At 40.9% G+C, this 25890-nt stretch overlaps 1 protein-coding gene across 1 annotated transcript; it reads right to left on the bottom strand.

The window, feature by feature from the left end:
* Positions 1-949: 949 nt before the first annotated feature.
* LOC133108482 (POU class 2 homeobox associating-factor 2-like) lies at positions 950-16987 on the bottom strand. Its single transcript, XM_061218042.1, has 5 exons — positions 16840-16987; positions 10555-10655; positions 4174-4216; positions 2935-3233; positions 950-1872 (listed from the first exon to the last, which is right to left on the bottom strand). Exons 1-5 carry the CDS (start codon positions 16847-16849, stop codon positions 1474-1476), a joined length of 852 nt encoding a protein of 283 aa, XP_061074026.1. The 5' UTR covers positions 16850-16987; the 3' UTR covers positions 950-1473.
* Between the last annotated feature and the right edge of the window lie 8903 nt (positions 16988-25890).

Here is a 25890-nt window from a genome sequence, read left to right as displayed (position 1 = left end):
TGATATAGTTCATTGTTCTGATTTTATTTCATACAGCTTTCTTTACTCATCTTTATCAAATTATCATGTAAATGATTTTGGAGGGTACTGTACATAATCCTTCTCAGGGAGCCAGACAATTTAAAAACGATACATAACAGCCAATAATATATGCATTTTTAAAGTCAAAAGCACTCGCTGTGAATTGAGTGTATGGCTGGCAGTTCAGGGCCCTATTATGGTGCTCTATGCTCTATAATCAGTCATCCATTTTGAATAAAGGGGAAATTACAAAAGGCAGCCTGGCCACTCTCCTAAATAAATACATATGTTATAATAAGCTATATGATTGTGCATGGCCTGAAACGTTTACAGTATCTGCATATGTGCATTTCTGCTCACTAATTCCTCCTTCATCTAAGTCCAGTAATCAGGCAAATGTAGTTTCTATGTGGTGATGCTGATAGCCTTGCAAATGTGAATGTTATTTATGTAGCACAACATCATGTATGTACATAAATGTAATTTATGTAGCATTTATTGTATCTTTTGTATTTTGCTCTCACTTCACATACAAAGCATCCTGTTAATGGCAGATGGCAGGCATTTATATAGTGCCTTTATTCAAAGCGCTGTACAATTGATGCTTCTCCATTCACCCATTCATACACACACTCACACACCGACGGCGATTGGCTGCCATGCAAGACTCCGACCAGCTCGTCAGGAGCATTTGGGGGTTAGGTCTCTTGCTCAGGGACACTTCGACACAGCCCGGGTGGGGGATCGAACCGGCAACCCTCCAACTGCCAGACGACTGCTCTTACTGCCTGAGCCATGTCACCCCCTAGGTATGTGCATTGTATAGTGACACTGTTGGGACCCCTCCCCAATTGCTCCAAAATGGAGTAATACTAAAAAAAAACAGTGGTGTCCTGGAAAATAAGGAACAAATGCACCACACAGCAAACACATTCAGATTGTTTAATTATGGAAAGAATTCAAAAGAAATACACCAATGTAGTTCTCATAAGAAGCCATTCATATATACAGATTTAGTATGAGCTCTGAATTAATATGTAAATTTGGCTCTTCATTATTCCTGTTTGTTCTGAGTAGATTTAATTATGTTTTTGTTAATGTTCTGCTCATCAGAAAGGCGGACTACAGCCTGTTGTGAAATGCACCTGGAAGACCATTCCTTAAATAATTGCAGTAACTCCCACTACCACATACATACCTATATGTACAATACTTCTATACTTCAGTAGTGTGGTTGTTGCATTGCTACAGGGAAAAAACAAACAAAAAGCAAGACTCCTTCAATAAAGTAAAGACGTGGGCATGGAGCGAGGGACGTGGGGATGGAGCGCGAGGATAGCTATGTTGTGTTGTTCCGGGGTACAGTCCTGTGCCTCGGCCTTTGGGGGCGCAGGAATGGCCGGGCTCTGTCCAGCAGATGAGAATAGCGCTGCGTACACCGGCTGTAGTCCCTCAGTAGGTCCTCCGGATTTCGTACGGGGACCACGTGCTGGCGCCGTCATCCTTCTGCCAGGGCGTGGGGTCGCTGAGAGCGGGCGGGGCGTTATCCGACTCCTCCCCCGACAGCGCAGGCATTTTGGAGGGCAGCTCGCTGGAGAGAGTCATGTACGGCGAGCAGGCGTAGCTGGGGGCGCTGGCGTAGGGGCTGGGGTAGTGCACCTCCTCCAGGGGGTGGAAGTAGTTCTGCGTGGAGGACAGGCCGGGGCCTCGGCCGGCCCCCCGATACGGCGAGGGGCTCCCGGAGTCGGCCCCGCTGGCCGAGGAGGGGGTCTGCACGCTGGCCAGGCCGTCGGCGCACAGCCCCTCCCCCGGGCTCACGTTGTCGGCCGCGGGCTGGTCCCACGAGTCCCTCTGCAGGAAGAGGGAGGTGTGTGACGGAGGTGTGGTAACAAGGTGTAGCATTGTGGCGCCCGTATCGGCAGGGTGGTGGTGCTGGCAGTGCCGAGTGTTTTGGTATCAGGTAACATGATTGTTTTGGATTTTAATGCTTCTTTATGCTTTACTGAGCTTGTCTGGTGTATTGGAACCCAGGAAATACTCTCAAAAAGTGCAAGCCCTCACCTTTTGGTGCTCTTGGTTGGCTCAATTACACCAGGCAAGAGCAACTAAGCACAGGGAAGTATTTGAAGTACTTGCTCCAAAACACTGACATATTTAACCCAGGTCTGTTGGCTGTGGGATGTGCAGGCAGTGGGGAGGTGGTAGTGGTGGTGTGGATGTGGCAGGGAGACGCTCCAGACAACCAGGTTTCTAGTATAGGAAGGAGCATGAAATAATTCTTACTCCAGTGTAGCACAATGCTAAGGACTCTTATCCAATACAAGCATTCTTATCCAAAAGTATCTTAAACCAAAACAAATAAAGCTCTTCCTAAAAGGTTTAAACCATTACCATATCTATGTATACAGCTGGATATTTATTGGAGGCATGACTGAACTATTCAACTATTCAACACATTTTTGAAATGTCAAGTACCTTGTGTCGGCAGGCAACCACTGACTTACAAGGACACTTCCTTAACCTTTGTACTATACTGCCACCTGGTGGGGATTCTGCACCAGAATTCACATGTGTGATTGGGAGTGTACCCAAAAGAAGCGAGTTTAGCGGGGGGGTCATACCAGAATGAAGGATGTTTAGCAGGGGAGTCATACCAGAATGAAGCGTGTTTACAGGGGGGTCATACCAGAATGAAGCATGTTTACAGGAGGGTCATACCAGAATGAAGCGTGTTTAGCAGGGGGGTCATACCAGAATGAAGCATGTTTACAGGAGGGTCATACCAGAATGAAGTGTGTTTAGCAGGGGGGTCATACCAGAATGAAGTGTGTTGAGCAGGAGGTCATACCAGAATGAAGTGTGTTTAGCAGGGGGGTCATACCAGAATGAAGTGTGTTTAGCAGGGGGTCATACCAGAATGAAGTGTGAGTCCCCGGAGAAGGGGGGCAGCAGGGAGGAGAGGGCCGAGGGGGGGAAGAGGGGGCCCCCTCCGCTGGGAAAAGCGGTGTTGCGGTAGTCTCCGAAGGACTCAGGGTAGTAGCTGTCAATCAGAGAGGAGTAGCCAGCCACGGAGGAGGGGTCAGCAGGGAGCGTCTTGCTCCCCAGGGACGAGGCGTACACCTCGGGGGAGAACTGCTTGCCAGGGTGGCAGAACTCCGAGTCTGACATGAAGGGCCGCCTCATGCCGTAGTACCCAGGCAGCATGTGGGATCCTGCGGAGGGAAGCGGGAATGGCACATTGTCATTGTCTCTCACACGCAGACGTTCCCGCAGGGCCCGTTGGATATGGAGGTTAGATAACATCAGGTACAGGCTGTTCTACACATCGGCTGTGCGATGAACCACTCGTCTTCTGCTCCATCGTGTAATTGTTTCATCAAAAACACTGCTTCTGTTGGAATATTTCTCAACTGATGTGCCCGGTGGATATCAGCAGATAATCAACAGTAAACCCCAGCATGACTCAGATCCTTTTGTGAATTTGATACTACAGGGAAAAAATTCAATTTGACTTTTTCCTTTTAAGTTTTTAATGATACACATTAAGATAATTATTTTTCAAGAGAAACATGGGCAAGAAGTCAGAACTGAAACATTGAAAATAGAGAAAATAACTTTGATATGAGATATTTGCTGTACTTATGATATACAACAGTGTGTCACATTTTTGACGATGAAGCAAATAAAAGAAGCAGAGGCAAATACTTGTGTATATAACAATTACAACATGAACAAAGTATTAAATTGCACTCAAATTACTTTCAATGCCTCTTGTGTGACACGATGGCAAGGTTTAAAACTTTGCTCCAACAAATTATAATTGCTTTTTAATGCTTCTCGGTCTTGGAACAACCTCTGAAAACAAATAAAAACATTGTCATAGTCATTTATTTTTTATGATTTTAAAGCGCAATGTAAAAAGTCTACTAACATAGAGTGTTGTTTTTAACATTAACTGGCTTCTGCTGTTTTCTCTTGATCTCAAAGAAGTCAAAATAATGGGATTATTTGTTCCTGTCATTAGTACTGTTTTTTTTTCTTGAAACATGCCAGCCAATGCTGACTTCTAAGCCAGGTCTTCTAAAGAACAGGGTAAATAGTAAAATAAAACAGTGAAAAAAAGGCAGTACAACGTAACAGTTGTGGACTCACCTGGCATTTGGACAAAGCTAGGCTGAGAAGGACTCGTTCCTCCCTGTAAAACAACTAGAGATTAGAGCTCATTTCTCCCTGTCTTGGGGGCACAACACTGAAGAGTTTACACTCACTGGCATTACACTTACAATAATTTCAACAGTGCAGTTATTATTAATCTCACATCCAGAAGTCATATCCATTGAGTTAATGGGGGCTATACTCTCAGAATACACACCAATACACATTAGCACATTTGAACCTTCTGGATTTATTCATTAGTCTACTTTGACTTAAGAAAGAAGGAAAGATTTGCACATCTCGACTATATTGTCAGTTTAATTTGTCCTGAGAGAACCCCACAGTGGTGCAAACATACTGCCCTCCTGAGAGAACCCCACAGTGGTGCAAACACACTGCTCTCCTGAGAGAACCCCACAGTGGTGCAAACACACTGCTCTCCTGAGAGAACCCCACAGTGGTGCAAACACACTGCTCTCCTGAGAGAACCCCACAGTGGTGCAAACACACTGCTCTCCTGAGAGAACCCCACAGTGGTGCAAACACACTGCTCTCCTGAGAGAACCCCACAGTGGTGCAAACATACTGCTCTCCTGATAGAACCCCACAGTGGTGCAAACACACTGCCCTCCTGAGAGAACCCCACAGTGGTGCAAACACACTGCTCTCCTGAGAGAACCCCACAGTGGTGCAAACATACTGCCCTCCTGAGAGAACCCCACAGTGGTGCAAACGCACTGCTCTCCTGAGAGAACCCCACAGTGGTGCAAACACACTGCCCTCCTGAGAGAACCCCACAGTAGTGCAAACACACTGCTCTCTTGATAGAACCCCACAGTGGTGCAAACATACTGCCCTCCTGAGAGAACCCCACAGTGGTGCAAACACACTGCTCTCATGAGAGAACCCCACAGTGGTGCAAACATACTGCCCTCCTGAGAGAACCCCACAGTGGTGCAAACACACTGCTCTCCTGAGAGAACCCCACAGTGGTGCAAACACACTGCTCTCCTGAGAGAACCGTACAGCAGGCATCAGCAACCAACGCTCCTCAAGGGCTGAGAACCGCTGCTTTTCCATTACATTACATGTCATTTAGCAGACGCTTTTATCCAAAGTGACTTACAATTGATCAGACGAAGCAGGGGACAATTCCCCTGGGAGTAAGGTGGGGTTAAGGGCCTTGCTCAAGGGCCCAACAGCCACTTTAACCTGGGAGCCAGCTGTGACGACATTCTGTCCCACCGGTAGCACTAATCACCCGGAGGGAAAGAAAACCAGGGCTGGATTTGGATTGGAGGGGTTAATGATCCCTGCCATACATGGTAGTAGCACATGTGGAATATGGTTATCTGTGGCTGGACATGCAAATTATTGTCACAGACGAAATGCACCTGTTCCTGTCATAGAGCTGGCCCCCAGCCCATTCTGAACTTAAGGCCGTGCGATTACAATCACCACACGTCTCTGTCATCAAGCGATACTCGCGCATTTACACGGGCTTACCGACTTATTTTTTATTACACTACACCCTGCTTCTAAAAACCTATGAGATGAACCTTTAAACACAAGGTCATCACTATTGGCTTCTCCCCAGCAGCAAATCCATATGCAGGGGCACAGCGAGAGATTAAAAAACGAGAGAGCAAAAGAGAGAACTGTTTTTCTTTTTCTATCAATTTGGAATGATAGAATGTATTCATTGGCATGTGACATCACTTAAATTGCCTCTATTAATTTGATTATTTTGGAGGGCACAAACAAAGCAGTTCCTGCCAACCCCACCCCACCCCACCACACCCGACGCCAGGATATTATGCCAGTTGCTTAATCTGGCTTCATACGCGGCTACTGCAAGCAGGCTGCAGACACGCACTCAACCAGAGGGGGATGGGGAGAGCCTGCCTCCACAAAGGGCAGTATTATATCAAACTATAAGCAACTCTGATGAGCTGTGAACAGCTGCCACAGATGCCATTCATATGGTCAGCTTCCCATACAAAACAAAGAGATGTGTAAAAGCCCTTCGTTCAATATACGTTTCATTCGACAGAGACAGAGAGATAGTGAAGGAGAGAGACAGACAGAGTGAGAGAGAGAGAGACAGAGAGAGAGAGAGAGAGACTGAGAGAGATGGCTTCTTAGGTTTGCATATTGCTAACGTGAAAGAGCTGATATAAAGGTAGGTTTGGCTGGAAGTCACGCAAATTTTGAGGGCTGTATTTGAATGTGATTTGCCAGTGCCAAGACTTCTCCATGAGGTCTGTACATGCCCCACCGCTCGACTACAGGCCACCTATGGAAATCAGTTCAATAGGCTAGTGCTTCGAGTGCTGCACCACATAATGGGCTTGAGGAGAGGGCTCTGCCTGTTGTTCTATCCCAGTTCTAATGTACTGGAGAACAACTCTCACTCTCCCTTGTTCACTAGTATGCACAATAAAGTCTAAAGAGTGAATTAATTAACCAAGAATGAAACACACAATGCCTTCTGACATACCCTTGCTATCTAATGTGTGATCTAAATTAACTGTAAGTAGTGGAGACAGATATTCTGGTCACACTTTACAATAAGGTTATATGAATTGCCATTAACTAATGTAGTTGTTAACATTAATTAACGATGTACAAATGTATAAACAAAGCTGGACATATTAACTGCTTAGTAGTTAGTTACTGTAACAACTATATTAGTTTATGTCAATTATTGTAACCTTATTGTAAAGTGGTACCAAAATTCAAAACACAGTTTAAGGGAGTCTTCTCATTAGCTACAGTCTGTGGAAATAATTTTCATATTTCTTTGTTTCCAGAGAATGGTGTGAAAAACATCCAGTGAGCAACAGTTCTGCGGGCAAAAATGTGTTGTTACAGAGAAAGGTCAGAGGAGAAGGGGTGAGACTGGTCAAAGCTGACAGGAAGGTGACATTAACGCAAATAACCACACATTACAACAGTGGTACACAGAAGAGCATCTCTGAACACACAACACATGAAACCTCTAAGTGGACAGGCTACAGCAGCAGAAGACCAATAAGTAAAAAAATAAGTCTAATAAATAACTAATAAAGTGCTCACTGAATGTACATAACACATATTGATACATTTCTGTTGGTAATAACACTTCCCAACAGTTCTTGTTGTTATAGCATGTAATTATTATATGGTTATAGTATACTACATGAGGTAATGTTGTTGCTTTTGTCAAAAGACTTTGTTATACACTTGTTATTACACATGTACCTTGCTCGATCCCATCATAATGCTGTTGATTCACAGCTGCAATGGCCCATGCAAGGAATGGACCAGTATACCAGACAGCATATCAATACCATTACATCAGAATCAAACGTGTTAATATTGTGTTGTTTTTCAACACAAATATGCTCTTGCAACACAATGAATAATGTCTTTCATTTTCCAGCCGATCACAAAACTGTATTTTAGGAGATATAGGAATTCCAACTGATAATTGGATAACATTGGAATAGGACATCTTGTACTGTGAGGTTTCTATTTACACCACTGTACACTTGTTTTTTAACCTTTTGCACTTGTACTATATGAATACCTACTGTATGCAAAATGTGGAGTTTGCATGAAATTGGTCACATATGAATTTATTGAATGTATTCGATGAAATTATTTTCACATGTCAGTATGATAGATTTGTTTAGGTATCATTCTAACGTGATCAAGTTTCAAATATCAATAAACAGCAAAAAACAAACAAACAGCCAATTATTAATATATTTTATAATCCAGAATACGCAGCATGCAATTCATGATGCCAGCACCTGGCAATCTACACAGTGAAAAAGGGCAACTGTGTAATCAATACAGTGACACAAAGTGAAGGTATATGACTCAGTATGTGACCTCAGTTTAAATCAGCACTGTTGCTGTTTCATTACATTAGTCGGTTAAATAAAAGGCAAAGTAAAACTGTCTTCCTGAAGTAGAACAAAACAAAGTAATCCATGCACTAGCAGTTCATCAGCTATTATTATCCACTGTATATTTATTTATCTATTTATATATTCTGCGTTTATTTATTGTTACAGACAGTACTCTGAGCGATATTTCAGTGCTGAGTTGCACTGAAGGCACTTCTTGTGTAAAAATGTAAAAGCGCTAGTCGTAGAAGGCTCTCAGCTGGTTTAATGGAGAATCCTCAGCGTAGGGAAAATGCACAATGTTTATCATTAAGGTAGATTATGTATACGTGTCTTTGTACAATTCCTATTGTAGGCATCTTTTCAAAGGAAGTATTTCATCAACTGCAAGCGTCTCCTGGCATTTCTGCATCATGCTGGGAATTGAAAAGAAATGATTTGTGGTCAACTTGTGTCAGAGTCTGCCACTGGCAGCTCTTTCAGAGATGAAAGGGGGGAAAACTCGAATAAAAGTAAATATGAGACAAAAGCAGTCTGCGCTCCAGAGTGAACAAGCGCATTGGGTGTGCATGTAGTCTCACTGTTTGCCTCAATGTAACCTCAGTAACCTCTGCAGTTTACAAAAGAGAACAATAGCTCATTTTCCGAAACCTCAGCACTACCGGGTTATTACGTTAACTATTAATGTTATCATTAAGTTTGTATTAATGAATTCCATAATATTTTTATGGTTTGTTCGAATTTCTTTTTAAAGGAAACTAATCGTTAAAGTTGGTTAAATGTCTTAGCTCAACCCTACAATATTCACGTGATTCTGTAGAAGCTTTTATTCAAGCTGATATCGTGACATAGTTTAAACTCTTAGGGGTGAATACGCAAAAGGATTATTACCAGAAGAACATGACACACTGCATGACTCACAGAGCATGCGAAGTGATGGAGAGAATGACGGCAGAGAAACAGTGCTGTAGTGCACTGCAGGGTCATGCAAATTTAAATCGTGTTATGTGTGGAAATAGCCACACAAAAAAATCCAGTGGGGCTCCACAGAGGACATGTCCAATTCACGAACATGATTTCAAATTGACTCTTACAATAAGCATGGATTTTTAAATCATCCTAAATGCGGTACCATTCTTTATTTTAAAAGCCAGGCTGTCATAGCTGCAAGAGCAAGACACTACTAACATGTCAGAAACTGGTTTCTTATGAAGGCCGATCTCACGGAAACATTAAAGCTAAAAACCTGACATATTACTTTACGTGTGAGCTGTACGTGTGTGTGAACTTTATTTGGGCGTAGTTGCAAGGTAACTTCATTTGCATCAGTACTTTTATTCATCACTGGTTAATATGGCTCGGTTAGGGCTCACACAACTTGTGATAAGCAGAATAAACTGTATTTATTCTGGGGAAATGTGAAGATGTCACAAGGATAACGACACTTTACTGGTCTTTACGCTGTGCTCATTTATTCACACCAGTTTTTGTTTGTTTATTTTCTTATTTTTTCCATTGTCAGCGCAGAAGCTTCCATTTTCTGAAGAACTTGGAGTTGATGATATGGTTTTTAGTCTGAATAAACTATATATACAACAGAAAATCTTTATATGAAATATTAAGTTGAGAGACAGTGGAATGTATAGTTAAAATGTTTTTACAATTGCTAACACTAACCATGTTCGCCAACTCTGCTCAGCAACTCACCACTCACTGAATTGAGCGTTTGTTTTCACTGAACGCCAGTAAACAGGCGTTGTGGTTTTGTAGTGAACATGGTGAAATAGTTTCAGTCTCTCCCCATGCAGGAGCGCAGGCTAGGGGGATTTGCCTGTGCTAACAGAAGACGCGCTGCCCGTGTGAAGAGCCCTGCCAGGGCCTGTGGGTGAAAAGCTCTTCCTGTTTGTGCAGGCAGGGGCCTAAACGCGCGGCTTTGCGGCATCTGGGCAAAACAATGAGCGGCTTGTCTGGGGCCTGTTGGGGGGACAATGCCGTTTGGCAGGTGTGCGCCAGGTCGGCTTTGCATAGCCAATCAGCCTCCACCTTAAGGGCTAGCATGCTGCTCTGTCTCACGGAGCCCACGACCAGCGGCAGGGGCATCATTGTTCCTCAAGTCTTTGTGGTTTTTAACAGGTCTTTTAGCTTTAAAGGGCTCTCTGCTGTCTGCTTTCAGTCTGCAGGTATTTACTAACAGCCTTTGGTGTCTCTTATAGACACTAATGCTGGGAGAGAATAGCAGCACAGATAGAGGGACATGCTTCATTATAATAATAAAGAAGCAGATAAGCCAGAATGTAAATACAGCGAAAGGCAACATGGTATCATGATTAAACTCCAACTGCCAGACCGCATGAGTCTCTGTGCGTACGACGGGTCGCTGACCACAGTCGGCTTATTATATTATATTTATTATAAAGAAAGAAAGAATGTGTGAAGGAAAAAAATATGAAAGCAAGCTGTGAAAGAGAGAAAAGAAACTTACATTATATCGGGGCACATTGGTCTGTCTGGATCGTTTCTCGGCCAAAAGATCTTTCACTGTATGTTTGACTCGCACCCCTTGATAGACTCTTTTGGAGTACTCTACAAATGACAAAAAAAGTGCACACATTACAAATGTTGATGTACAAACACACAAACACAAAACCACAAAATAGTAATATAATATAACTATGCCACTTTAAAAAACATTGAGCTTCAACGTTTCATAAATGTATATGTTACCGCCCCACCCAACTCCACTCACAGTTGACAAGCTTGTGCAAAAGGGAAAAAAGTCTTAGCAGTGGATCACTTAGTTTGTTCATTGATGAAGAACAGAGCTAAAGAAACAGCTACTCATATAATTATCAGGTGGTTACGTATACTCTGTCTGAACATTTGTGAATGCAAAATAATTACACATAGCAAAAATTACTTGAATTTCAACAAACGTCAAATAAATGCAATAGTTATCTAAAAACAGACTGTAAAATTGTACAGTGAACATGTTCTAACAAAAAAGCTCTTTGCAATACATCATAGCACATTGCAATACGGACATGCCAAGATTATCAATACATGTGACGAGTTTAACCACGCACAAGTGTTTAGCAAAACAAAACTTACCATAATGATAGAATAGGGAATGCTGGCAGCATATTAAGTGAGAGATATTCCAGTGAAAAGCCCAGAGTACATTGTCACCGGAGCCCAGTGTAAGTCTTAGCGTATATACTGGTCTCTCACATATGCACATCCATATTTCAAGCAAAATATTGCAAATAAAACCTCATATACAAATAGGGGCCACATTTGGTTATCATTTTCTGTTAGTCAAAACTTAGACAGAGATGCTCTGAGAAGAACTCCCTGGTCAAGAACAACATGTTGGAAAGGTAATTTCTGTTTACTTAACTAACATTTAGGGAACTTTTAATGAAACTCATGCTCCAGCATATTATTTTAAATATGGAATTATGTGCTATACTTGCACATCTGTACATATAATATGCCATGGGAAAACATTGTATGTCCAAAAGGGTACATGAGGTACATGATTCAAGATTATTATTATTTTTTAATTCTATAAAGAAATAAAGAAAATAAATGAAAAAGAAAAAATAATAATAAAAATAAATAATAATACAGGTATTTTGAGCATTATTAGCAGGAGACCCATGGCACACTGACAGGAATTGATGATGCAACCTTTCTGTTTTTATGCATCAATCTCAAAAGAGTGATGTACAGTTTTGATGACACCAATGATTTGTAGTATATTATAAAGTTACTGTAACATCAATAACACTATGAAGGAAGATGTACATTTTGCTTACATACAGCATGTTACATATATTAATGTGCACATAATATAAATAAATAACTTGGGAATAGGGAATAAAAAACTGTGGGCAAATGTCCAACTAATTTAAACTTGCTCGTGTCATTATCCATCAGCATCGCATTTGAATAACTCATACAGAATTCGTCATATAGTTCTGAATCATAAAGGAATAAATCTTTATTGGGCTTGGGCAAATAGGATCAAATTGGAAGGGTCACTGATGTGCTGGTGGAAGTTTCCAGAAGGAATGGTTGGGTTGGTGTGCAGTCAGGCACCAGGACATTTGAATAATGCAGACAACCTGAGGGTGTCGTTAGGGTTCACACTCTGACCAATTTATATTTATTTCCCAGAGGGAGAACACCCAGGAGAAAATACCTAGAGGGAGTTTAAATTTGCCTTTTTCCTCAGTTGTTTAACCAGCTTAAGTTTAGCTGTTGCTGTCGGGTCTCTCCTCCAGGCTATATTGTGTAAATCCTGGAAATTCTGTTTCTGGAACTCAGACCTCCTTGTGTCTATGTGTACCAGTCTTGCTCAAGTCGTGCTCACTAAATCACGTTGTGTTGAATTTGAGCAGATTTTACACCACTTTGGCAGTTGTTCATTTGCATGAATTATCGCCGTAGCTGTGTTTGTGTCTTGGTATTTCTTGTTTATTTTAAATCTGCTGCTCTCACTAACATGGCTATACCATGCTAGCTAAGTGACCTTAGTGAATGGTTATGTTGTTTTAAGCCCTCTTTTTAATTAAACAAATTATGAAAAAATCTAACAAATGAACTGAAATCTGTTACCTGGGCATATTCTGCATTAGTTAATAGCTGCAGAAATTATTTTCATTTATGTTCCTTTATGGCCTCCAAATATGCATCAGTTTCAGAAATGACTTTCGTCTGGTAACTGCAAACTCACAGTTAGTGCTTACTCAGAAAGTAATATCAGCCTTGAAAGGTGCATTTAGGCCTACAACAGGCATTCTTTTCCAGAATAACTTTAAGGTTTAGACAATGAAGTGCCAAGTCATTAGGGTCATAATTGATAATGGCTAATAATAAGTCATATTTACAAGCAGTAATTATATGAGCTTAAGACATAAAATGAAGGGCCACACTACTGTAAGTACAAGTGTGTGACTGTGAATGCACTGCTTCAAGTATTAAATGGGTCTGTGGAAATAGTCTTCAATACAGCATTTGAGGGGCTAGTGAAACTCTTCAGCAGCCAAGGTACAGACGTGTTTTGAGTTTTCAGCCGAGGATTAACAGTGACTTATAGCAGTGAGGACCTCATTGCACCACTGAGGGGTGACAGCAATGACCTGGAGGGGCTATCTTGAAGGGACAATAAGGTGACCAGCAGATTAGATCTGACAGGGGAGCGAGGCTGGGTGATAGATAGCAGGTAACAGGGCATTGTTCTTCTTACTGCACCATAGGCTAGGACTACAACTGTTACTATTCCAGCCAGTGAGACACTCACAGGACACTTTTACCATTGCCTTTAGAGAAAGTAGCATCTAAGCCACTAAAACCATTAATATCACTTCAATGTGGAAAACAAATGTGAGTCAGGTTCTGGATTATCGTAGCACTAAAACTGTTCTCCTCAAAATGACTAAAGATCTGAATTGTGAAGCTGGGGAATGCTCTATATTAATGCTCCTTGACTGCGGTGCCATATGGGATACTATGGATCTCTCAACCCTGATGACCTTGGTTTCGGTATTCATCAGGTAGACAGTACATTAAATCTGTTGCTGATTCTGTGTCCATTAATACCAGTGACCCAAGTAGCCTATCTACCTTACAAGTCTTACTGATATAACTTCCTGATGTCTCATAAAATGGTGATACGTCTGAAATTCTACTGTTCCAGCATGACTATGAGGATTAAACCGGCTGCAGAAATCTGGGGATTTTTTCAGACCAGTCATACTCACTCCTGGTCGCTCATAGGGTGTGCTGGCCTTAATATCAGCAACCAATTCAGACCCAAGAAACCAGGTGAGGTTAACTGAGTAATTAACTGCTTTAATTGATCAGTTATGTGCTGAGTGGCAACAAAAGCCAGCCCACCCTGTGGCTCTCCAGGACCAGGAGCGAGGACCACTGTTATTTGAATCTTTTTTTAATCTCCAAAATGTGTGATATCTGTATAACATTTTTAGATTTAGATAGATAAATTCCCAGATTTAGATAAAGTTATTTTAGCAGTAACTCATGACAGGCAGAGGTATATAGAAATGTCATCATAGCTAAGGGGTGTTGTTTGGTCCGACACACAGCGGAGGCTCACAGCCCCTGCAGCTGTGATAAAATTACAATATACCACTGCCTGTTTTTTTATAAAACAGCTACCAAATATGAACATATAGATATTATAGACACAATTAAAAGTTTTTTTTAAAAATTATTATCAATGTCATTACAGTAATAATTGACAAGAGAATAGTTCCCTATTGCTCCAGATAGTGCCGGGAGGTTGCTATGCAACATTAGAACTCGAATGTTGTTCTGCCAAACTCGCTAGCTAGCTAGTTAGCTTGCAAGCTACCTTGAGTGAGCAAACAAGAGCATTTATGCATTTATGCATTCTTCATGTTTATTTGTACATTCCCATTGTGCAAGCACTGAAAAACTGTCCAACATTAGTGAAATCACGTTGCGTAGGTCTACTCATTTTATAATTTGGAGAAGCGCTACTCTGCTTTCTCCGGACTACAAGTTTCGGTCACCCTCAAGCCGCATTGGGTGTTTTCTGAATGATGTGGAAGGAGGCAGTCTGTTGCTCTGCAGCCCTGCTCGTTTACAAATCCTGTGCGTGTAACAATTTTTATTTTTGACGTCAATGACTGCTCTGCCGCAGAGTGATAATTTAAATATTGTAAACAAGCATTAGAACTCATGGCAGTGGTATATAGTTATCAGACTGTGAGATTTGTCCTGCCTGTTTTACAATATTTGTTTTCATTTTTCAGAACTGGATTAATTCAGCATACTTTGTTCAGATATTAGTCAAAAGGCCACAGCGTGGTAACAGACAGTAATTAATTAAATGAATTACTTAGTTACAGCTGCAGCCATGCTGTTGACTGTAACTAAGAAGAAAGCATATCACGCCTGTTTTGACGTACCTACATTAGCTCCCCTTCAGTTTTAGCATTAATGTGCATTGCCAACTCTTCCCCAAAAAGCAGCTTCATGTCTTTGGGCAAGGCTATATTGATAATTCCATGGTCTAGGTAAAAAACAAAGGACAGGGCTTTTTCTGTTTGCATGCCTAAACTGTGGAATGGTTTCCCCGAAAATGCTAGAGGCTGGAAAAGGCTGCACCCTTCTTAAAATATCATTTTAGAACTTATTTTTATAAGCTAGCTCTTTTTGACATTGGTTTGTTGACATCTGCATTTATCATCCTACATTCCTCTTATTCTCCTTCTTCTTCTTCTTCTTCTTCTTCTTCTTCTTCTTCTTCTTCTTACTATTATTATTATTATTAGCATGCAACTTACACTTCAGATTGTCTACTAAGTCTACTAGGGCGGCCTGGTTACCACCGTAGTGGTTAAGGTACAGGACAATAAGATCCGCACAGCCGTTGGGCCCTTGAGCAAGGCCCTTAACCCTGCATTGCTCCAGGGGAGGATTGTCTCCTGCTTAGTCTAATCAACTGTACGTCGCTCTGGATAAGAGCGTCTGCCAAATGCCAGTAATGTAATGTAATGTAATGTAAGTCAAAAATCAATCACTCAGTAATAAGTTCCTTTGTAACTGGTTGCTCAGTAATTAGTCAGTTGATGATTGGTAAATTGGTAATTAGTGTTTATTACCCAATGCCATTGTTTGTTAATCACAGACACATGTAATGATCTATTTTTGGACAACATAAAAAATGTATACATAAAGAAACCAATAAAGGTTTCTTGCCGATACTAACCATAAACTGTAATTATAGAGTCTGCAGACTCAGCAACACAATTTGAGCATGACCTAACCCTTCATAATAACTGTAAAGCATATACATTAAAAATATACAAAAATATATATACAAAATATTTGCACATGCTAGTCAACTTCATATACTTATAATATTGTTATATGCATTATTATTGGGAGAATAATGAGAAAAAAGTACCAGTAGCAGTTGATATATTCACTATTTATTTATTAAATAAAATATTGGGAACTTGTTAAATGTTTGAGTTTTTAAAAGCTAGTCTAATTTTTTTTCTATGACAGGAGCAAATATAATTTGCAACTTAAAATACAATAGGAAATTTCATGCAAAAAAAGTAGCGTTATGTAAAAGACTGGAGCTTTATGAATGTGGTTTGAGATAAGTGGCCCAGGATAGGCCCAAAGGTGTATTCACAGTTTTGGGAATGAGACCCCTGGAGTTTGGTAATAAGTTCCTATCAGATAAAATGTTTACTCTTGCTGAGCTGTGAAATATCACTGTCCCCTGGGCACCCCCTGAGCACAAATGTTCCCGCTGTTTAACTCTTCAGAACAATTTAAGTAATCTTCATAACAGACTCAGCTCCTATGATCTGTCACCTTGATTTATAGGAATACAGCAAACCTCCTACTTTTATGAATATTACCACTAATATCTTATTTTGAAGATTAATTAAATATATACTTGTATCATTTATTTTCTACCATTTTTTTTTTATCTGAAGGAACAACGATTATTTCATGAGGTTGTGCGTTTCTTACTGTGTATCAGACATCACACAAGCTTGTCTTTCAGTGCCAAGACAGGAGATGTAACACCTTTGAAATAAATGTTCACCCATATTTTATTGTTTAGCAATTATTGTCTTCATTTTCATAAATCTTTCTAGAAATTATAATCTGTTATGCTTATTAAAAGCCACTTTTGTAAGAATTTGTTGAAATATTATAATTTTTTCTTGAAGTTAAAGGAAAGTAGACGTACCTGTTTCCATGGTGCTGATTCTGGTCTGCTAGTGCTGTATTATGAAGTAAAGTCCCCTACAGTGCAGTATGCCGCTAAAGTATCTAGTTACTTCCACTGATCAATGTTAGTAATGATCATTATAGCAAAGACAGAATCTGACGCTGTCTTTGCAACCTTTTGGCATTATATAGCAGTGATAATGCAGCTTTTGAAGTGACCTTTATCCATTTGTTTAAATGCAAATCCCTGGCAGGACGTTTCTGTGAAATTTGCATTGACATTCTAGATTAGGAGACGTGAGATGAGGAGCTTATTTTTCAGCATTTCAAACCCTTCCTGCTTATTATTAGTATTATTATTATTATTATTATTATAGAGATATGGGTGAAAAATAACATGCCTATTTTCTGTGCAATGATAAAATATGTTTGTGAAAACACCTTCAGGGCAGCTCGCTATGCTACCATAACTCATATTGAATACAGTCAGTGGCATACACATCATAAGGACAACAACAGGAAGATAATTATTGGCAATGCTAGTATTGGCAAGGACTAGGAGACAGTGTCACTAAGGGACCTGGAGACAGTGTCACTAGGGGACCTGGAGACAGTGTCACTAAGTGACCTGGAGACAGTGTAACTAAGGGTCCTGGGGACAGTGTCACTAAGTGACCTGGAGACAGTGTCACTAAGGGACCTGGAGACAGTGTCACTAAGTGACCTGGAGACAGTGTAACTAAGGGTCCTGGAGACAGTGTCACTAAGGGTCCTGGAGACAGTGTCACTAAGGGACCTGGAGACAGTGTCACTAAGGGTCCTGGAGACATGGACAACAACAACAACAATAATAATAATATTAATAATAGTAATAGTAATAGTAACAACAATAATAACAATAATATAGTAATAATAATAATAACAACAACAACAACAACAACAATCATCATAATAATAATAATATAGGAATAATAATAATAATAATAATAATAATAATAATAATTATTATTATTATTATTCTTATTCTTATTATTATTATATAGTGATAATAATAATAATAAGAAGAAGAAGAAGAAGAAGAAGAAGAAGAAGAAGAAAAAGAAGTTTAACATTAATTACACTTACCTGTAGGCATTTTTTACTTAACCAAAAGTAAATTCTTGTTAAATCAATTCTAAATTAACTGTACTTTTCTTAATGTAGCTAATTAAACTAACAAAGATATGCTTTTTCAGACACCTGAAAGAAACAGAAGCCTCTGCATTAATATGTTATATGTCTTTTCACTGTAGATACAGTACAATAGCAGATCTGTGTAAAATACCACTGCATTATTACTCCAGCAAAGCCATCCTAGTGAGCCTTTTTCCCATACCTGAGACTGCAAGCTAATAGTCTGGGGCTAATGCATTCTGCTAGCTAAGCACAAAGTCTGATAGCAGTGGGATGCTCAGACTTATGCCCCATATTTGGGAGCAGTGGCATTTGGACCGAGTGCACTTTTAATGAAAGTATTCCTGAATGGCTTCATGATAATTTAACGGACTCCATGGCACAGGGGTTATTTCACAGCCAAGTTTGCTTAACTACATTCCACTGCTTAGTTCTGCTGTGTTGTGTAGCCATTGGGCAAATTTTAATATTGTCATATGTCCCGTTCATTGAGATACAACACATTGACTGAATTGAGTATGTGAGGATGAGGGTCAATCCCGTTTAGATAGAGCTCATTGTCTGAATTGAGTAAGAGAGGTTGTTGCTCTGGTCCCACAGCACTGTAGAACTACAGTTATTTAAAATCGTTCTCTTCAACATTTACATGCGATCAGTGTGTTCGGCACAATACCCAAATTTTTACACACATCAAAATGATCCCATTTGTATGATTGTCTCGAAGCAATTTATGGAGGATAGTCTGGCCAATGCGATGAATCCGCATGGCTTGTTGATGGGAAACAAAGCAGTTTGCACAAGTATATCAGCAGCAAAACTATAGAGTGTGAAAAGGCAAATGCAGTATGGATGCCCCGTGCAGAGAGGCATCACAGATGCCTTTAGGCCCCACGCATGATGAAAACATCCTGCAAACACTGCCTTACATTTGGTATGGAAACATACAGTACGGTCGAGTAAACTCCTGAAAAGCTGAAAAACAAGCCCAAAGGTAAAAAAAAAAAACATTGAAATTGGAGCAAATCTTAAATATAAACATTTTCATTTTGACATTTAACATTCGCATGGGATGAAATATGTAATATCACAGCTTATAGAATAGCATGAGCTGCAGCAGCATATCAGACATATGATCAGATATTTTGAGAACTATCTTGCGTCTTCGGTAAAGATTCCTGGCAGCAGTGCATACTGTGCTCTGTTGCATATTCAGACATCGGTCTTTCTCTATACTAGGTACAACTCTCCTCTGATTGTTGACTGTGTGAAATAGCCAGTCCAAGAAGTGCACGCTTTAGCTGCAGTGCTCAAACAGCAACAAAAAAAATGATTTAAAATGGGGGAAAATGGGACCCTACAAAACAAAAGAAAAAAGTTATAATATTCTATTATTAAATGACACTACAGTTGCAAGTCATCGATTAAATAAATCTATTTAAAAAGTACCATACTCTGGAATACGTTCTTCAGGAATACACGGCAATCCATATATCACTCCAAATATCAACATTTTTCATGATATTATGATTATTTAAATAATTTAGTAATGATTAGGACATGCAAGCTGACCTGACATTTATGTGATATTTACAAGTGAGTCAATTTATTTCCAGGCCATAAATATGGAAAAAATGAATTTTAAGTTTAAGTAACAACCGATTTATCTTGCTTTTTCATGCACTCTGTTTAGATCATTTTAAAAGAGTATATACCATGGTTGGATGTCCTCTCTGTACCATGGTCGCAGAGACGTTGTGCTCACCAGTGTTGCAGGCAGTGCTGCTGGCAGAGGTGCATAACTGTTTCCCTTCAGGGGTCAAAACCTGTAGCGCTGGTTTTTGGGGGTTCAGGTGCTTGACAGTCGGTTGTTAAAGTGTGCCAGAGGCACGGCCTGGAGTTTTAGGACGCCAGTGGTGTGAGCCTCAAATCAGCCATGATGCGCATACAGCTACACTCTCAGTGACACATGCAGATGCAAAACGACACAAAAATGCAGATATGACACACACTCAGGTATACATTCAGATATGACACACTCTCAGATATGACACACTCTCAGGTATGACACACACTCAGATATGACACACACTCAGGTATACAATCAGATATGACACACATTCAGGTATACATTCAGATATGACACACTCTCAGGTATGACACACTCTCAGGTATACATTCAGATATGACACACTCTCAGATATGACACACTCTCAGGTATGACACACTCTCAGGTATACATGCAGATATGACATACCAGCATGTACTTGCACCATACATCACATGAACAAACGCAGTGCTCACTTTTCAGTGCTGTCAAGAAGGTAGTATCAAGCTCTCCTAATTAAGCAAGACAGAAAACCTGTCATTCATGTCAAATTCAAGCTGCTAATCAGTGCAGATCATCGCACCATTTGGGTAAGCTTACATTTTATAGCCCGTTAATAACCTAGTGTTTACAGCTAGTTGTGGAATTATTAGGTATTACTTAGTAAGTATTAGGTGCTACTGCAACTACTGCTACAATCTGATTTCAGTGGTAAGTACCATATATAAGTCCTATGTATTTTATTGCCTGTGTCACAGTACTGACCCAGTAAACACTAGGTAATTAAATGGTTGTAAAAGCATTAGCCACCATTTCACTAATGGAAGCAGCATGACTGAATCAGTTTCCAATCCAGAGAGCAAATATCAGTACATTATTCTGTTTATTTGTCATTTGAGCCTGAGGGGGGTTTAACAAGCAGGCAAGGTGGATTGCTTTTGGAGTGGACACAGACATCCATCCATCCATCCATTATCTTAACCCGCTTACCCTGATCAGGGTCGCAGGGGGGCTGGAGCCTATCCCAGCATACATTGGGCGAAAGGCAAGAATACACCCTGGACAGGTCGCCAGTCCATCGCAGGGCACACACACCATTCACTCACACACTCATACCTATGGGCAATTTAGACTCTCCAATCAGCCTAACCTGCATGTCTTTGGACTGTGGGAGGAAACCGGAGTACCCGGAGGAAACCCACGCAGACACGGGGAGAACATGCAAACTCCGCACAGAGAGGCCCCGGCCGACGGAGATTCGAACCCAGGACCTCCTTGCTGTGAGGCGGCAGTGCTACCCACTGCACCATCCGTGCCGCCCAGACACAGACATTGTACTGAATAAACATACACACTGTAACAGCCCTAATCATGAGCTGAGTTATTTCTGGGCTCTGAGTTTTCCATGTTCTCAAAAATGCATTAACAGCTACCATCTTCATCTCCCCCTTTTCAAACGATAATACATTTCACCATTTTGGGGAAAGCTTTCTGTGATTTGGCAGAAAAACAATTAATCAACCCGACCAGTGTTAGCAGTGTTTATCCCTTTTAAAATCTGCAAGGTATTTATCATTACAGCTGAAATATTTTGTGAGGTTCTGTTTTTTTTTCGGTTAAAGACATTACATTGCAGTTATCAAAAGCAATTTACAGATTAAACTAATCTCCCCTGGGAAAATGTGGGGTTAAGGGCCTTGCTCAAGGGCCCAACAGCTATGCAGATCTTATCGCGGCTACAGCAGGGCTCGAACCACCAACCGTCTGGGTCCCAGTCATGTACCTTGAGCACAAGGCTAGAGGCTGCCCCTCGACATAGGATTGCGACTGTGCAAAGCACAAAAAGCAGACAACACATTTGGTCACCAGCGCTAAATGAAATGATATTAACATCCATGTTGGGGCTAGTTCTGTCCATTGTATTGCTCTCTCTTTCGTTGCCTGGGTGACAGATGGGTTAACTGAGCTGCATCTTGTCTTGACCAGCCATAGTCAGCAGTAGTTAGTTAAGGATAAGCGCTTTCAGTGGGAAGTTTTAAAGAACAAAATGGAACCTTCAAGGAAGAGGTAGCATGATGCACAAACGAATGCAAAAATCATTTTGATGTACATGTCTGATATGATATCATATTGTCTCTCCAAAACTGCTTGGGAAAATCTCTGGCCACTTCTGCACTGCCTTGCATGTGTGCCAGCCACTGGAACAGGTACGTTGCTATACCTACCAACCCAGGGGCATCCTACTACACAGAACACCTGTTATCAGGATGGCCCTGCAAGACTTCCTGCAAGACTGTCTCAATTATGTGCCTAAGTGCTTAACCTCATAATGCTTAATTTTCCTTCAGAGGTGTATTTCTGCTGCATCTACATAAAAAAAAAAAAAAAAAGCCATAGTCCCTGTCAGCTTCCACAGAACATATTTGGGGTCATCCATTATAATGGACAGCAGTGTGACTCAGATGATCCAATGGCACTGAGTCTCCTAGCACAGATATTTCCCTTGCAAATGACCCCGGCTCACATTGCATCTTCATACTCCTTTCTAAAATCTGAGCGTTCACGGCTGCTGTAAAACACAGGTCATTGTCTCAGCAGTCAAGGCGTTCGGGTTCCTGTCGCCGACTCGCCGCTGCGAGAAAGATAAGAACTGGTGGTTTTACCTCTTCCTCCCACCACTGACGAAGGGGGAGAAGAGTTCCCGCAATAAGGATCCCCACGCGCTTCAGTGTGTCATATTGTCAATTTTCACTCAGACACTTATGAATTCATTCGTTTGCTGTGTAGTCACAACAGCTCACTGCATAATGTGACCAATATCTCTCAAGCCAAAGTAAAAAATGAACAAATGTCGTCTTTATTTGATGCATATTGACGCAGTTACCCCTTAAACATATTGCAAAATATTTGTTTCAGAATCCTTTGACTTTGGACATTTTGATAAAATCTACTAATTTAGCATGAGGCACAGCATCTATTCAAACAGCACATGAGCATTTGAATATAAATTGAGAAAAACGTCTAGAGTATAGACATGTCACAAGGAATAACTCTTGTACAGGCATATGTGAATATGTGTGTTTACTTCAGGGCATATGAATTTGGCAGTGCACCAAAAAGGAAACGATCACCACTCCAAAACTGTCTATCCATTCACAAATTTCGCGTGAATTTCTTCAGTGAAATGAGGTGCATGTTGTGGGAAATTCATGCTTGTTGTTTTGTGAATTAACGCAAGCATAGAGAAACTGTAAAGTCAACAGTGACATCTAGTGGCAAAGTTAGAACATTATATCTCCTCACTGCCCTCCGCTCCGTAAACACAACACCCGGAATGTGGTTTGATGAATAAAATATGAACACCAGTTGTTATCCTGTTTTAGTTTGAGCCACAACCCTAGGTACGAGTTAGGTTTTCCCCCCTTGAGATGAATGAATTACACCTGTACATCACAAATGCACACAAGTGAAATAGTTCTGTGGCAGTTATCTTTGAAATCTGTAGAGGGCAGCAAAACACAGTCAGCCAAGCTCAGGGGAGTGACTGGCTGTGTGACTAAAATGGCTAAACGACTAAATAAATAAATAAATAACTGGTAATTTGCCTTTTATAAACTATCCGTACTTGATGAATTAATTCTAATTTTGTTATGGGAATTAAGACTTAAATAATTAAAGTGATGTTTATAAGTGTGTGTGTGTGTGTGTGTGTGTCTACGTGTGAACATGTGTGTGTATATAACATGCAGTAAGTCCATCCATCAACTTATTCATGGGTCCATATTCAGTACTGTATATGCAATGTCCATCTGCTCTGCCCAAGAGAGAGAGAGTGTGAGAGAGTGACAGAGAGAGAGAAATGAGAGTGAGAGAGAGTGTGTGTGTGTGTGTGTGAGAGAGAGCGAGAGAGAGAGAGAGAGTGTGCATATGTGTGTGTGAGAGAGAGAGAGATACATTGAGAGATAGATAGAGATAAAGAGAAACGATTGGCTCCAGATTCCATGCTGCTAGCTGACAGCTCCATTAATGACGGCAGTGAATCATTGTGCTGTTTGGCTCTAGTGGTCCGGCAGCCATGTTTCTGTTTCAGACGATCCCACTCCTCTCAGCAGAGTACAGGCTGTGCACATTCCTCCCCTCCCTGTCTGTGTGAGAGATGCTCCTCTGGCAAACCGTTTGATGCATTCCCCAACTCCCCATCTCGCTTACATAAGAGCTACATGTGGGGCGCCCATCCCAAAACCTGGAGAATGACCAGCTCCACGCACCACACACCCCCGTCGCCCTGCGCCCCGACCTCCCACCTGCATTAGCATCGAGTTTTAGTGTTTTTACACGTAGTTTCAGTATCTGCATCCAAATTGTATATAGTTTTAAGATAACATTGGCAATGTTTTTGGAAACTATTACGTTATCAATAGTAGCCTACTTACATCTATCCGCTCTCTGCTCAGAAAAAAACACTTCTAAAGCAATTTAACAAGCAATTTATATTTATGACATGAAATCCTGTTATTTGTTCCCTCTGTCACAATGAGCTATAACACATTTCTTATCACAGCACATTCCATTGGCCCGCTCAAGGGAAATTTTTCAGAACACGTCCCATCGCCTGTGCCGGACCCGTGTTTGGTGATTCCTGAGCGCATCGGGAACATATGAAGATTATTCCCGTGAATTCCATCCTGATTGCGTTCGGTATTTCTCAACATTCAGCATTTCTTCAGTAAAGATTATGGAGTATATTGTTCAATTTCAATACAATACAATGGGGAGGTAAAGTGAATGTCCCACTGAACTGCATCTCCGCAACACTGCTAAATGCTATGCTTGTGCATTTCATCATAGACGGCACTAGCAACAACTTCATATAAGCAAACAAAGGATTAAATTGTTCTGCAACCACAAAATTACAAGGCTCCATATCATCAGAAAATTATCGACATGCTGCTTTTCATTACTTTTTAAAAAATATCTTAGTTACGCATGGTCAGAATTGAGTACCAAATAACCTACGACAACAAAGATGACCTGTCCTAGCCACTAGGATAGCCACTCTTATGGGACGCACCAACACATTTGCACCACTGGGGTTTTTTCCCCAATTGCGCATGACATCTGCTGCCATCGATAGGCTATGGATTGCACAAATGTATCCTATTTGTAATCAAGTTTATAAGTTAAAATCCGGTTAAGTCAGATTTTTAAATCACATAAATGAATACAGACACCACTCTCGGTGGCATTAGCGTGGTCCAATCATGGAAATGTTGTCATTTGCCGAATCCTCCCTATTGGCTCGATTGAACCATTGCCTGGCGAGAACTCATATAAAGTCTGAATATTCAAACTCAACCTGGTGCAGAGAGCTTGCTTTGCGCCAATTTTTTGGATAAAATAGGTGAACTACCTCTTTGTTTTAATCAGGGAAGGACAAGAGAGACCGCGCTGGCCCTCTTCCCTGGCCTCCTGCGTGAGGCGCAGCAGAAAGCCCATCCCTCCACTGTCAGAGCTGCGGCCCCAGCCCTGAGCTCACTGAGGAGCAGCTGTGCACACACCAACTTTCACCTGCCCTTGCAGAACCTGAGCGTGGAGGAGACCAGCCGTGAACACAGAGCGTGCTCAGTGTGTGTGCTGTAGTCCGGGTGAGACAGGCCGTCCTCTGCAGGGCCCTGGGGTGAGCCGTGGAGCAGTATTTCGAACAGGAAGAGGACCGAATGGGAAAGTACATCATTGTGTTTGATTACAATAAGTATTAGCCTCCTGCTCTTCAGACCTCGGTAGTTTTTGTTCATATATGTAGTACTATTGAGTTTTCACTCAGGGTTCCTGAATGGCAACAGATACACCTGATACACTAGTAATTTAACTTTTTTTTATGAGGATACTAAGCAGAAATTGTAAACTATATATATATTAATTTAAATATCATAAAACAAAAAATGCTTAAAAGTGTATAGCAAAAATAATTTTTCCATTACCATACTTTGGAGGCACTGTAAATGGTGAGCATTCTACTTCAAAATGGCAGATGTGGAACAGGTAGCTGCTGAACCCAAGGATGTTTTGCTA

Source organism: Conger conger, chromosome 13 (genome assembly GCF_963514075.1).
Source record: "Conger conger chromosome 13, fConCon1.1, whole genome shotgun sequence".
Lineage (NCBI taxonomy): Eukaryota > Metazoa > Chordata > Actinopteri > Anguilliformes > Congridae > Conger > Conger conger.
The sequence above is the reverse complement of the archived record's forward strand: the minus strand, read 5'-3'. Positions and strand labels throughout refer to the sequence as shown.

Coding starts and splice junctions, on each gene's coding strand:
- LOC133108482 (XM_061218042.1), bottom strand. Junction 3,234..4,173: donor TAGCTTTGTCCAAATGCCAG/GTGAGTCCACAA, acceptor TTCCCTCCGCAG/GATCCCACATGCTGCCTGGG. Junction 1,873..2,934: donor GGGACTCACACTTCATTCTG/GTATGACCCCCT, acceptor CTCTTCCTGCAG/AGGGACTCGTGGGACCAGCC.